At 38.9% G+C, this 13264-nt stretch overlaps 1 protein-coding gene across 1 annotated transcript in view; it reads right to left on the reverse strand.

Moving 5' to 3' along the window:
- The window catches only part of SLC9A9 (solute carrier family 9 member A9), a 591760-nt gene that overhangs the window by 530370 nt on the left and 48126 nt on the right, over positions 1–13264 (reverse strand). The window contains exons 3-4 of the mRNA XM_054481518.2: positions 10128–10205; positions 8289–8365 (exon numbers count right to left, since the gene is read on the reverse strand). Coding sequence (XP_054337493.1) covers positions 8289–8365; positions 10128–10205 — 155 coding nt within the window. The remainder of the gene's footprint in view (positions 1–8288; positions 8366–10127; positions 10206–13264) is intronic.

The raw sequence follows: 13264 nt of genomic DNA on the forward strand, positions 1-13264 counted from the left end.
GGGCAGCAGTATATTTATTTTTCTCTTTGACACCAGTGACAGCTATAACTGTGCCCACTCAGAATCCAGAGAGTAAATGAAGGCACAGAGGAAGCATGGGGCCTTCCAGCCTAACTCAACACAGCCTCCCTAAGCTCTGCTGTTTTGCAGCTGGCTGAAAACGGAATCACAGAGAGCAGCAGCCCAGACGTAGGCTCCAGGGGCAGTGAAGAAGACATGGTTTGGAGAGAAGGGAAGGGAGAGGGGAGAAACAAGAGAGAAGGTGAAGACAGCTGGGAAAAGAGAATGAAAATATAGTGGCTCTGCAGCTGATAAGAACTGACCAGGAATACTGGCAACATCACTCTTGGCACTTTTTCCTCTCTGCGGCTGCCTGCCAACCCGAGTTGTTCTTATTAAAACACACAGACAAAAACAACAGAAGAATCAGAGTTTCCCAGAAATGGAAGTAAGCAACATAATCAGAGTTTTATAAATCTACTAAATAGCTCCTTTCACTTGTTGTCTCTCTTATTTTCTTTTTAATATAATTGATACATGCAAGAGAATATATAGACGATATACACAGTTACAAATTGTAATAATGTTTTGAATACCTAGAAACATACCCCAACCCATAAGCCAGAACATTATCAATCACTTATCTTTATTTGTTTCTTTTCATTCCATTCTTTTGCCTCTCCCCCAGAAATAATCATACCATTGAATTTTGTTTTAATTCCCCTACTTACTACATACATGCATATATACCTTCACACCTCCAAACATGCTTGCATGCTTAAACAAAATTGTTTTTTCTTGGTCATCTGTGAACATTTTGAAAAGATACCATATTACATGTGATATTACAGGACTTGATTTGTTTATTTTACATTGTTTTTGAAATTTATCCATGGCATCATAGATGACTTTATTTCACTGTTTTTCACTGCTGTGTAATATGTTATGTGAATTTATTTGCCTATTCTGTTAATAGAATCTGAGTGTTTCCAAGTTTTTGCTATTGTGAAGTGTTGCTACAAATATCCTTATACATGTCTCCTAGTGCTCATATGTAAGTGGGTCCGTAAGAAAAATACTTAGAAATAGTTATAAGGTATACAAATACAAATGAATTATATAAGAATATATTTATAAATGTAAATATATATACTCATAAATATATACATTGGAGTAAATTTATATGAAATGATAAAGAACTACAGTAATAACAGACAAGGTACTCCTGAAGAAGAAGATCCTCTCTGTCTTATCCTACAAGATATACAGACTTATTATGAAGTTAAAATAATTGAAAGTATGGTATTGGTGCAGGGATAGATTATAAACCAATAAAATTAAATTAAAAGTCTAGAAATAGACACCACAATATATTATAGAAGAGGTGTTGTAGATCCTGAGAAATGGCAGGGCTACACAATAAGTGGTATTAGTGTAATTAGTTATCTATTGGAGGAAAAATAATTAATTGGATGTTAACTTTGTATTGTATACAAAAATCAGTTCCAGGAAATCAATTCACTGTAAAGGGCACAACTTTAAAACACCTTAGAAGAGAATATCTTTCTGACTTTGAGGTAGGGGAGGACTTATTAACAAAATACAAAAATTCCAACCACACAGGAAAATATTTATAAATTTGACAGCATTAAAATCAAGAACTTCTATTCACTAAAAGACATCATGTATGGACTGGGCATGGTGGCTCACGCCTGTAATCCCAGCACTTTGGGAGGCCGATGTGGGTGGATCACCTGAGGTCAGGAGTTCGAGACCAGCCTGGCTAACATGGTGAAACCCCATCTCTACTAAAAGTACGAAATTAGCTGAGTGTGGTGGTGCATGCCTGTAAATCCCAGCTACTTGGGAAGCTGAGGCAAGAGAATTGCTTGAACCTGGGAGGTGGAGGTTGCAGTGAGGTGAGATCATGCCATTGCACTGCAGCCTGGACGACAGAGTGAGACTCCGTCAAAAAAAAAAAAAAAAAGACATCATCTCTGATGATGTATACTTCATACATGCATAAGCATGTATGAAGTAAAACTATAAGAGACAAACTAAGAAAAAATATTTGCAAAATAAATGAGTATAGATTGTTATGAAGAACATATAAAGAACTCTGGCAAATTAGTGAAAATATGACAAAACAACTCAATAGAAAAATGGACAAAAAGCTTGAAAAGGTATCATATAAAAATGTAAACAACTTTATTAACAACCGAGGAAATACAAAAGAAGAAAATAAAATGTTATTTCATGCTTACTAGATTGGCAAAAATTAAGAGGAAAAATCGATACCAGTACTTTGGAAAACAATTTGGCATATTTTGAAAAAATAAATTCATTTCTTGACCCTAAATCTCAGCACATCCACTATTAGGTATATATACAAGATGGCCACCAAGTCTGGGAACACAGATAGGTACATAATAAGTAGTTTATTGTTATTACCTCACAGTACATGGTAAAATCATAGCATACATATCTCCATACTTTATGGCCACCGTGCGTGCATCCTAGAGAAGCCTTTAGTTCCAGCTAAACAAGGAGATATGTAAAATTCTCACTGTCCTGACTTTCTCTTTGCCCAGGCTCTTGAAAAACATGCTAGTTCTGTGTTTTGTGGATTGCAGCTTCCTAGAGAATCTGATGAAATGGGATCAATGCAGACTGTTTCCCATGAAAAATTCTCTGCTTCCCTGAAATCCTTCTATGTACCATCTCAGGGTCACTCTTCCCTGGGTTAGAAACCGTGTTCTAAATCATTCTCTTTCCAGGGTTAGAGCTTAAGGAAGGCACTGAGGTACAGATTGGCCTCCATCTATGAAGGACACATCCTCAGGTTTGGGTTCTAGACTAGTAAACGTGTCCTGTCATTCAGGTTTAGAAGTCAGCATTTTGGGGCTACTGAGACTCACCATATCTATCCTAGTTAAGAACAGGTTCCAGAACCTGTTCCAAGGGCACTTAGGTCTCAAGGTCCCCAGTTGAGTAGGCACAGTGGCACACAAGAGGGCAGAGGGAGAGCATCCACACAGCCCCCTCACTCCTATGCCTCATGGACAGATGGGGAGAGGTGTCAGGCACAGTCCTATGCTGTGTATATTCAAGAAGCCCAATAAGAAATCAATACTTCTCAAGAATGTTTATATGAATAATGTAAACAACCTCATAATATTTATAAATTCATGTTTTCCTGAGTGAGTTACCGAGTCCAGCATTCTATCTGATATGGTTTGGCTGTGTCCCTACCCAAAACCTCATGTTGAATAGTAATCAGAATTATAATCCCCATATGTTGGGGGAGGGACCTTGTGGGAGGTGATTGGATCATGGGGGTGGTACCCCATGCTGTTCTTATGATAGTGAGTGAGTTCTCATGAGATCTGATAGTTTTATAAGGGGCTCTTCCCTGCTTCGCTCTCATTCTCTCTCTTGCCGCCCTGTGAGGAGGTGCCTTCTGCCATGATTGTAAGTTTCCTGAGGCCTCCCCAGCCATGCGGAACTGTGAGTCAATTAAACCTCTTTTCTTTATAAATTACCCAGTCTCAGGTATTTCTTCACTGCAACATGAGAATGGACTAATACATTAAGCAAGTAAAACGGATTCATACCATCCCTCCAACCACCTTCAGTAAGAAAAGACAGGTTTGATTTCCTGTTTGCAATTATATTCACAGCCAATTCTGAAATATTTAGATTTTTCATGATTTCTAGCCATAATGATAAATGTAAGAATCTGAAATTATTGAGGTCTTAGTTTGTCAGACAGATATAATTACCGATACATACTGCCCATTTCATGCAATACTGCAGGACACATGAAGTGTCATTTTAAGAGGAGGAGAAGGACAAGGAGATTCTAAGAGCATGTGTTCTAGAGTCAGACTGGCTCTGAGTTTTACTACCACTTACCGTATAATCTTGGACAAGTCTCAACTACAGCATTTTCATATGTAAAATGATGATAATAACAGTATTTACCTCATAGGGGTAGTATAAGATAAAATGAATAATACATGTAAAAAGCATAAGTCAGTGTCTGGCACGTGGAAAGAAAGTTTTTAAATGAGGTATTCTTAAAATTAATTCTCCATTCCTAACCATTTAATGTCCCTTTCTTTAAGTATTTTTGAGACTGTGAAATTTGTTTTAATTCCTCATTAACAGAGAAACTAAGAGAATATAATTTTTGTTGCTCTTAAAAAGAAGCATTTCATAGGTACCAATGAGTTCTTAGAACAAAATGTATGTGCTGACAGTGAGCTTCAGCTAGGTTGCCATTGTGATATATTGGCTTGGTGTATAGGGTGGAGACATAGAGTCAAAGATCAAAGAATAGTTCCCCAAGATGGAGGACATGAATACAGAAATATTTCAAATACATGGACTTTTCTTTTTAGAAGGAGATGGATGTAAGATACTACTTCTCAAGTGATAAAATGGGAGAGGGTACTAGAGAAGGTAGGTGAATTCTTTCCGAGCAATCCATCATTGAAATAAAAAAAGGTTTCTTCAACTTTTTTGCCAGAAGGAATATTGTTAAACTTTCCCATGCAATATGAAAAATGGTTTACGTCTAATTTCTGAAATGATATAAAACTAATAAAATTTAAAGACCTTGTTCATGCAAATAAACCCAATGATCTCCATTCCCGTAAAGCATCTGAGTCCAGCTAAAACCAATATTGCTTAGCTACAGAAGGTCACAGCCTACTAGCAGAGTTTCATTCATGTTCCACAATCTCTCTCCATGGCCTTCATGTTCTCATACATTTTGGATGCTTGACTTCATGGCCTTTTGTCAGCTGACTCTCTAGCATTTTCATTCCCACATTCTCTGGCACTGCTATATGAAACCACCTCTCCGTCCTGGAACCTTGCACAACGTTCCTGGCACCCATCATAACTAATGCACTTAATGGCATGGAAAATCTGACTTCTTTATCCTTCTCCACTAAATGTCTGCCCAGGATCCACTTCCTCTATGAAATTATTCTCAAAGAGTTTGATCTAACTTCTATTCTGAATCCCTCCCCCTGCCTATTTCATGCAAGTCTGAGTATATCTGCATAAACTCAGGCCATCCCTTAAAAATGTGAATTCTTTTTGGATGGACTTCCCAAATAAAAATCTCCCATGTCTATGAGAACTCCTACTGGGATAATGAAGAAATGTGGTATGTTGATGAATATTGATTGATTTATACAATTTCATTTTTTTGGTGCTAATATTCAACAAACAGATGTAAAGCACGTTTTTGGCATTAAGAATTTGACTCTGGAGTCAAACAATTTAGTTACTAATCCCAGCTCTATTACTTACCACTGTGTTACTCTTTTTAAACCTCAGTTGTTTCATCTGTTAAATGAGGGTGATAAATAGTATCTACTTAATAGGATTATTTTGAGGATTAAATGGATAATCCATGCAAAGTACTTTTAAAAAGGCCATGATACGTATCAAGCACGCCATAAATTGTTGTTGTTCTTGTCACCATTTATTTATAAGAAAAATACAGCCAGTCATTTTCTATAGTTTGATTGTATCTCATATAATGGAAATTACCAAGTTATGAAAGTGTCAGTTTGATCTGAATTTAAGTATGTGCCCTCTTCTTCAGAAGTTCTGAAATTATATATCAAGACTGGCAGCATAAAAGTAAATTCTTGTTTCTTATTATATGCCTCCCAAAACAATTGGACTTGCCAATACTCTTCCCTCATTTTTGCCCATAAGACAAGTGTAAAGTCACCCATTACCTCCTAGGGGTCAAATCCAGTGGTACCACAATTTCTATCCCATTTGACCTCTCCTGTGTTAGGTTCTGTGGACCCTCCCTTTTCCTCTTCCTTTGACTTCCAGAACACATGCCCTGTTGGTTTTCTTCCTGTTTTGGGGGTCCAATACTCCTTGGTGCCTTGTGAGTTTCTCTTCTCTTTCTTCAAAATAGTGATGTTCCCTAGATCTCTTTCCTTCTCACTTCACTTACTTGCCCTGGGTGATGCCATATTCTCCCAAGATTTCACCAAGCTGATGACTCCACCTTTACCTTTTCTGCCACTGCCTGAGTCCAGGCCCTTATCATTTCCAACCTGGCCCACGTAAATTACCTCTTAAATGGTACCCACTTTAAAATTTCTCCTTCACACAGCTACAAAAATGACCTTCCTAAAGTATGAATCTGACTTTTCATCTTCAAGCTAAAACATTTCAATGATTTCCCTTACCTCACTAGATAAGATTCTAAAATGTTTAGGCTATCTTTCCCTTCTGTACCTTAATGACCCACAATAAGAAAGTAACCACAAATTTTTGTTCCTCAGATTATACCCAGTTCAAACTAAGAACACCATTCTAAAATTTTTCCTAGGACTACTCTTTTATTCAAATGACTTTCCATTATAAGTTGTTGGACAACCAACAATTTAAAATCTTGTCTTAAAATAAATCAAAATAGGTTCTCAACCCTAGTAAATGAAAATCACTGGATCTCTTAAATTGAAATATTTTAGATAAAGGCAATTATATACAACACACACACACACACACACACACAGTATATATTGGTGCTTTCTAAAAAAATGATATTGAAAGATCTAAGAAAGAATTTAGATTTTTCATGATAGTGAAAGCATATAATATAAATAAATGCACTTAAATACACTTAAAACCAGTTGTACCAAAGAAATGAGGTAACAATAAAAACTTACTATTCTATAATTTGGCAGCATTGTCCAAGAGTTTAGAATTTGGATCCATTATAAATTTCAAGACCCCATATTACAGAACAACTAAACTAAATCTTTACTATTAACCAAGGAACATTTGTTGTGAGTCCACATGTCTCAGAACCCTCTCTCAATGTGTAGAAACAATGTATAGGGATGTTTAGGAATTCAAGAGAAATTGCTAAAGGAAGAGAGGGTGAAGACCTGCTGGATCAGAAGCAGAAGTTCTGAGTTCTGTTTTGACAATGGCCCTGATTCTCAGAGATGGTAAGATTGAGCCAACTATTTATTCAAGATGTCTCATCTTCAGAACGAGAGGCTGTAGTTACATAGATCTCTCAGGCCCCTGCAAAGTTTATAAATGTGAATATTTAGCTATTGCATACTCACAGAACAGAAAAGCCCTCCTAGAACATGCTTTAAGAAGGATCAAGTACCCTGTGTCTCTCAGGTCACTCACAGTTTAAAGACCATTTAAGTGTCCAAACTTAATGGGGCTCCCTAATCTTTAGGCTTGCAAACCTCCCTTTTCAGGTGCTAAAATCTTTAATTTTCTCACTGCCTTAAACCATTCTGAATATTTTAATATAACATAGCCTGACTTGTTCTAGGCTCAACTCAAAAGAAATTTAGCAGTGCATTCAACACAAAATCCCTCTGCTTACAGACACAAGTAAAGACACCGCCTGACACTTCCTTGGCCTCAATTGACACACACTAGAAACTCCATAAGAGAAGGGGTGGAGGTATGAACCATGTGTATTTTTAGCATCAGTTTCTTGTGCTGGGTTATAACAGCTGTAGACAGTAAAAATCAATGGTAGAGTTGACTGTATCAGGCAATTGAAGACATCTGCATCATCACAGTCACAGTACCTGAACATTTTTTTTTTTCTGCAGTGGAGCTTTAATGTATTGGACGGGATTTTCAGAGGCTGGATTGCCTTCACCATTTGGGACCACATTTTGCTTTATGAGTTGCAAGCCAGAGTGTATAAAGTGTGACTTAGGGCTCAGTAGCATAATCAAGAAAATACAATGAAAAAAAGAGTCTGCATTCTACAGGGTATTAACTGAAAAGCTATCTCAGTATTAAGCAACTCTGTTGATATTTGGACACATCTGTTTCAGACTGCTGTCTTGTAAACTTTCCTTTAGAAAGAAAACTCTTGGCATATAGTTACTTTTGCACTCCTGCCAAATACAGGTAAGGTCCCTCAATAGAAGACAAAAAAGAATGCAGTGAGCATATCTGCATTATTCATACTAAAAGAGGAATGCAATGCGCTTCACATAACTCAAGGCAAGTGATCCACATTCCCTAAGTCAGAAGGCCAGAACTCACAGAGAAAGTCCAGCAATCCTCTAGTTTGCTTTGATTTGAAGCCTTGTGTTTGTCAGAAGCTGTGGAATTAAGTCAGAAAAAATGTACAAATATGTGATATACTAAAAAAAAGACAATTTTCACAGCCAGCAAGAATCCCGGAAGTGTTAGATCCCTCACACAGATCACAGACCCCATAGCCACCTGCAACTTGAGCTCCGAATGTCACTTACCCTATGACGATGCAGGAGATGGCAGTTCCCAAGAAGGCATATGTTAAAATAGATCCTAAGTTTTGAAAAAAGTGTCTCTGGGGAGGAAAAAAGATATTTAATAGAGTACATCAGAATTTTTTCTTAGTGCAACAGAAAATAAAAATAAATGTATGCAGTTCACAGACCCCTCACTGTTTAGGCAAATTTTGGTTTTGGAGCCTCATTCCTGGCCTTATTGTGCTAATAGGGACTTAACTGATTATCATTGCAAAGGACTGGAGGGAAAAGTCAAGAAGCAGAAAAAAAAAAAAAAACCCCACGAAGATGAGTAGGTAGGGATGAGAGAGACAACTCCCAGAACTGGCTGGACCTGAGAGGGAAGCAAGGAACTGGGCAATGTCTATGCCGGAATCGGGGCAATAATGGAAGACACAGTTTTCATGAAGTTTTGTTGTAAATGCAACTCCTTTAGCTTAAAACAACAACAACAACAACAACAACAGCAACAAAACTATTCTAAGAGATTTAAGTTGCCTTTTGATTTTACTGAATGTCTGACTTCTCTTTTCTGTCTTCTGAATGTGATGAAAATAAACTTTAAAAATCTACAATAGCCTGGTGGGTGGCTCACGCCTGTAATTCCAGCAATTTGGGAGGCTGAAGGAAGGAAGATTGTTCGAGCACAGGAGGTCAAAACTGCTGTGAGCCATAATTGTGCCGTTGTACTGCAGCCTGGGCAAAAGAGGGAGACCGTGTCTCCAAAACTAAGCAAAACAAATCCCCCAAACCTACAGCAATTCACTTTATTTTAATGAGTCAGCCATAAAATGATGCTTAGTATTGGGACTGGCAATGAGGAAGGGTGACCTGAACAAATCCAGCCTTCTAAATTTTTTCAACTGCTTGCTTAGGGAAAAACCCCATTCCATTTTTTTGAGTGGGATCTGAGGAGCCAGACCTGACAGCAAGAGGGAGCCTGGAGTACACACAAGAAAATCAGGTCTGTGGTGAACAAGCTGCCTGGCTGCTGAAGATGACTGCTCAAGAGGAGGAAAGCCCCAGGAATCTCCTAGAGTGGGAGCCGAGCAGCAGAAGAGCAGCCACATTACCTCTGCATCTCAAAAACCATGTAGGCTGGAGCCTCACTCTGTGGCTCAGGGGATGCCAGTACTTAAACCATTATGTGAATTACTAATGTACAAAATGTGCATAGTCAGGCTGTGCTCAAGTACTGTTAGACAAGTGCATAGAAACTGCAAAACTGGACTTTCCTGTCTATGAGCATCAACAGTATTCTTGAATTTTCACTTTAAAGGATAAACTCAATGTTAATTAATAACCAAAGTCTTTGGTTACAATCATCCAGAATAATGCTGTCCAATAGAAATATAATGCAAGCCACATATTTAAAAATTTTTAAATTTTCTAGCAGCTGCATTAAAATGTTTTTAAAAGATGAAATATGTTTTGATAATGTGTTGTTTAATCCAATCTATCCAAAATACTAACATTTCTACATGAAATCAATATAAAACATTATGGAAATATTTACATTCTTTTAATAAATACAAAATCTTTAAAATCCAGTGTGTATTTTACACTTAAAGAACATCTCGATTCAGACAAGTCACATTTCAAGAGCTCAATAGTTACATGTAGCTAATGGCCTGTATTCAACAGAATAGGTTTAGAAGAAGTCTAGAATTCTAAGCATCTCAGGTTTGAATCTGCATCACAAATCTAAGATAATGATACTCTTACCAAATAGAGAAGCCCATAAAAATAACACTTTCTCATTAGTGCTGGTAAAATTCTCTACTTAATGATAAAAGAAGAAAATGATCACTATGTATTTACCTTCTTTAGACTGTATCCTGCATGAAATATAATTGGTGGCAGCAAAACATTGAAGAAGATTTCTGGATCAAATGTCATCTGCCAGAAAGGAAAAAAAGTATAGTTAGAATGATCCTCCTTTGGGTCATTAAAAAACATATTTCAAAAAACAGTTGTAATTGCTTTTGCTAAGCCTGTGTGAGGCATATTAACTATTAACTTGGCAGAGATGAAGGTAGGAGAAAATGAAAATTTGGAAATTCATAAATACAGTATAACTGTAGCTTCTAAATGTATAATCTACATACTTCCACACTATAGCTAACAACAACAACAACAACAAAAACTCAGTGAAATCTCTCTGAGAAAAATGTCTTTTTATATATATATAAAATATATATGTAAATAAAATATATATAAAATATATATATGTATATAGGCTTCTGACAAAGATTTATTTAAAGCTTTCCCCAAATAAAATATTTTTCGAAATTGGTTCTTCGCTTTCCCTATTTTGTCCCATTCCGAAATTTAAAACATTTTCCAGACTCCATGGAAGAACACACTTGAACTTGAAAATTGATTTTTCTAGTATTTGTTTATTGGGTTTTACTTAAATGTTAAAATAAACTTGGCCATAAAGCAAGTATGACTTGGTATGAAGTGCAGTGAAATTGTCAGGCCTCTGAGCCCAAGCTAAGCCATCATATCCCCTGAGACCTGCATGTATTAAGTCCAGATGGCCCAAAGCAAGTGAAGGATCACAAAAGAAGTGAAAATGGCCGGTTCCTGTCTTAACTGATGACATTAAACCACAAAAGAAGTGAAAATGGCCTGTTCCTGCCTTAACTGATGACATTCCACCACAAAAGAAGTGAAAATGGCCTGTTCCTGCCTTAACTGATGACATTACCTTGTGAAATTCCTTCTCCTGGCTCATCCTGGCTCAAAAGCTCCCCCACTGAACACCTCACGTCCCCTGCCCCTGCCCACCAGAGAACAACCCCCTTTGACTGTAATTTTCCATTACCTACCCAAATCCTATAAAACGGCCCCAACCATATCTCCCTTCGCTGACTCTCTTTTGGGACTCAGCCCACCTGCACCCAGGTGATTAAAAAGCTTTATTGCTCACACAAAGCCTGTTTGGTGGTCTCTTCACACAGAAGCATGTGAAATTTGGTGCCGTGACTCGGATCAGGGGACCACCCTTGGGAGATCAATCCCCTGTCCTCCTGCTCTTTGCTCTGTGAGAAAGATCCACCTACGATCTCTGGTCCTCAGACTAACCAGCCCAAGGAACATCTCACCAATTTTAAACTGGGTAAGCGGCCTCTCTTTACTCTCTTCTCCAACCTCTCACTATCCGTCAACCTCTTTCGCCTTTCAATCTTGGTGCCACACTTCAATCTCTCCCATCTCTTAATTTCAGTTCCTTTCCTTTTCTGGTAGAGACAAAAGAGACACATTTTATCCATGGACCCCAAAACTCCGGCACCAGTCACGGACTCGGGAAGACAGTCTTCCCTTGGTGTTTAATCACTGTGGAGATGCCTGCCTGTTTATTCACCCATATTCCATTGGTGTCTGATCACCACAGGGACACGTGCCTTGGTCATTCACCCACATTCCATTGGTGGCAAGTCAATTGTGGGGATGCCTGCTTTGGCTTCCCAGGGCTGCTCCCCACACCCTTCTCCATGTCTCTACCCTTCTCTTTAAATTTGCGTCCTTCACTATAGGCAAGCTTCCACCCTCCATTCCTCCTTCTTCTCCCTTAGCCTGTGTTCTCAAGAACTTAAAACCTCTTCAACTCTCACCTGACCTAAAATCTAAGCATCTTATTTTCTTCTGAAACACCACTTGACCCCAATACAAACTTGACAGTGGTTCCAAACAGCCAGAAAACGGCACTTTCAATTTTTCCATCCTACAAGATCTAGATAATTCTTGTCGTAAAATGGGCAAATGGTCTGAGGTGCCTAACATCCAGGCACTCTTGTACACGTCAGTCCCTCCCTAGTCTCTGTTCCCATGCAACTCATCCCAAATCTTGCTTCTTTCCCTCCCGCCTGTCCCCTCAGTCCCAACCCCAAGTGTCGCTGAGTCTTTCCAATCTTCCTTTTCTACAGACCCATCTGACCTCTCCCCTTCTCCCCAGGCTGCTCCTTGCCAGGCCGAGCCAGGTCTCAATTCTTCCTCAGCCTCCGCTCCTCCACCCTATAATCCTTTTATCACCTCCCCTCCTCACACCTGGTCCGGCTCACGTTTTTGTTCCATGACTAGTCCTCACCCACCTGCCCAGCAATTTCCTCTTAAAAAGGTGGCTGGAGCTAAAGGCATAGTCAAGGTTAATGCTCCTTTTTCTTTATCCGACCTCTCCCAAATCAGTTAGCATTTAGGCTCTTTTTCCTCAAATATAAAAACCCAGCCCAGTCCATGGCCCATTTGGCAACAATCCTTAGACGTTTTACTGCCCTAGACCCATAGGGGCCAGAAGGCCATCTTATTCTCAATATGTATTTTATTACCCAATCCTCTCCCAACATTAAATAAAGCTTCAAAAATTAAATTCCAGCCCTCACACCCCACAACAGGACTTAATTAACCTCGCCTTCAAGGTGTACAATAATAGAGTAGAGGCAGCCAAGTAGCAATGTATTTCTGAGTTGCAATTCCTTGCCTCCACTATGAGAGAAACCCCAGCCACATCTCCAGCACACAAGAACTCCAAATGCCTGAACCGCAGCTGCCAGGGGTTCTTCCAGAACCTCCTCCCCTAGGAGCTTGCTACAAGTGCTGGAAATCTGGCCACTGGGCCAAGGAATGCCCACAGACCACGATTCCTCCTAAGCCATGTCCATCTGTGCGGGACCCCATTGAAAACTGGACTGTTCAACTCACCTGGCAGCCACTCCCAGAGCCACTGGAACTCTTGCCCAAGGCTCTCTGACTGACTCCTTCCCAGATCTTCTCAGCTTAGTGGCTGAAGACTGATGCTGCCTTATCACCTCAGAAGCCCCCTAGACCATCATGGACACCGAGCTTCAGGTAACTCTCACAGTGGAGGGTAAGTCTGTACCCTTTTTAATCAATACAGAGGCTACCTACTCCACATTACCTTCTTTTCAAGGGCCTGTTTCCTTTGCTTCTGTAAC

Source organism: Pongo pygmaeus, chromosome 2, assembly GCF_028885625.2.
Source record: "Pongo pygmaeus isolate AG05252 chromosome 2, NHGRI_mPonPyg2-v2.0_pri, whole genome shotgun sequence".
Taxonomy (NCBI): Eukaryota; Metazoa; Chordata; class Mammalia; order Primates; family Hominidae; genus Pongo; species Pongo pygmaeus.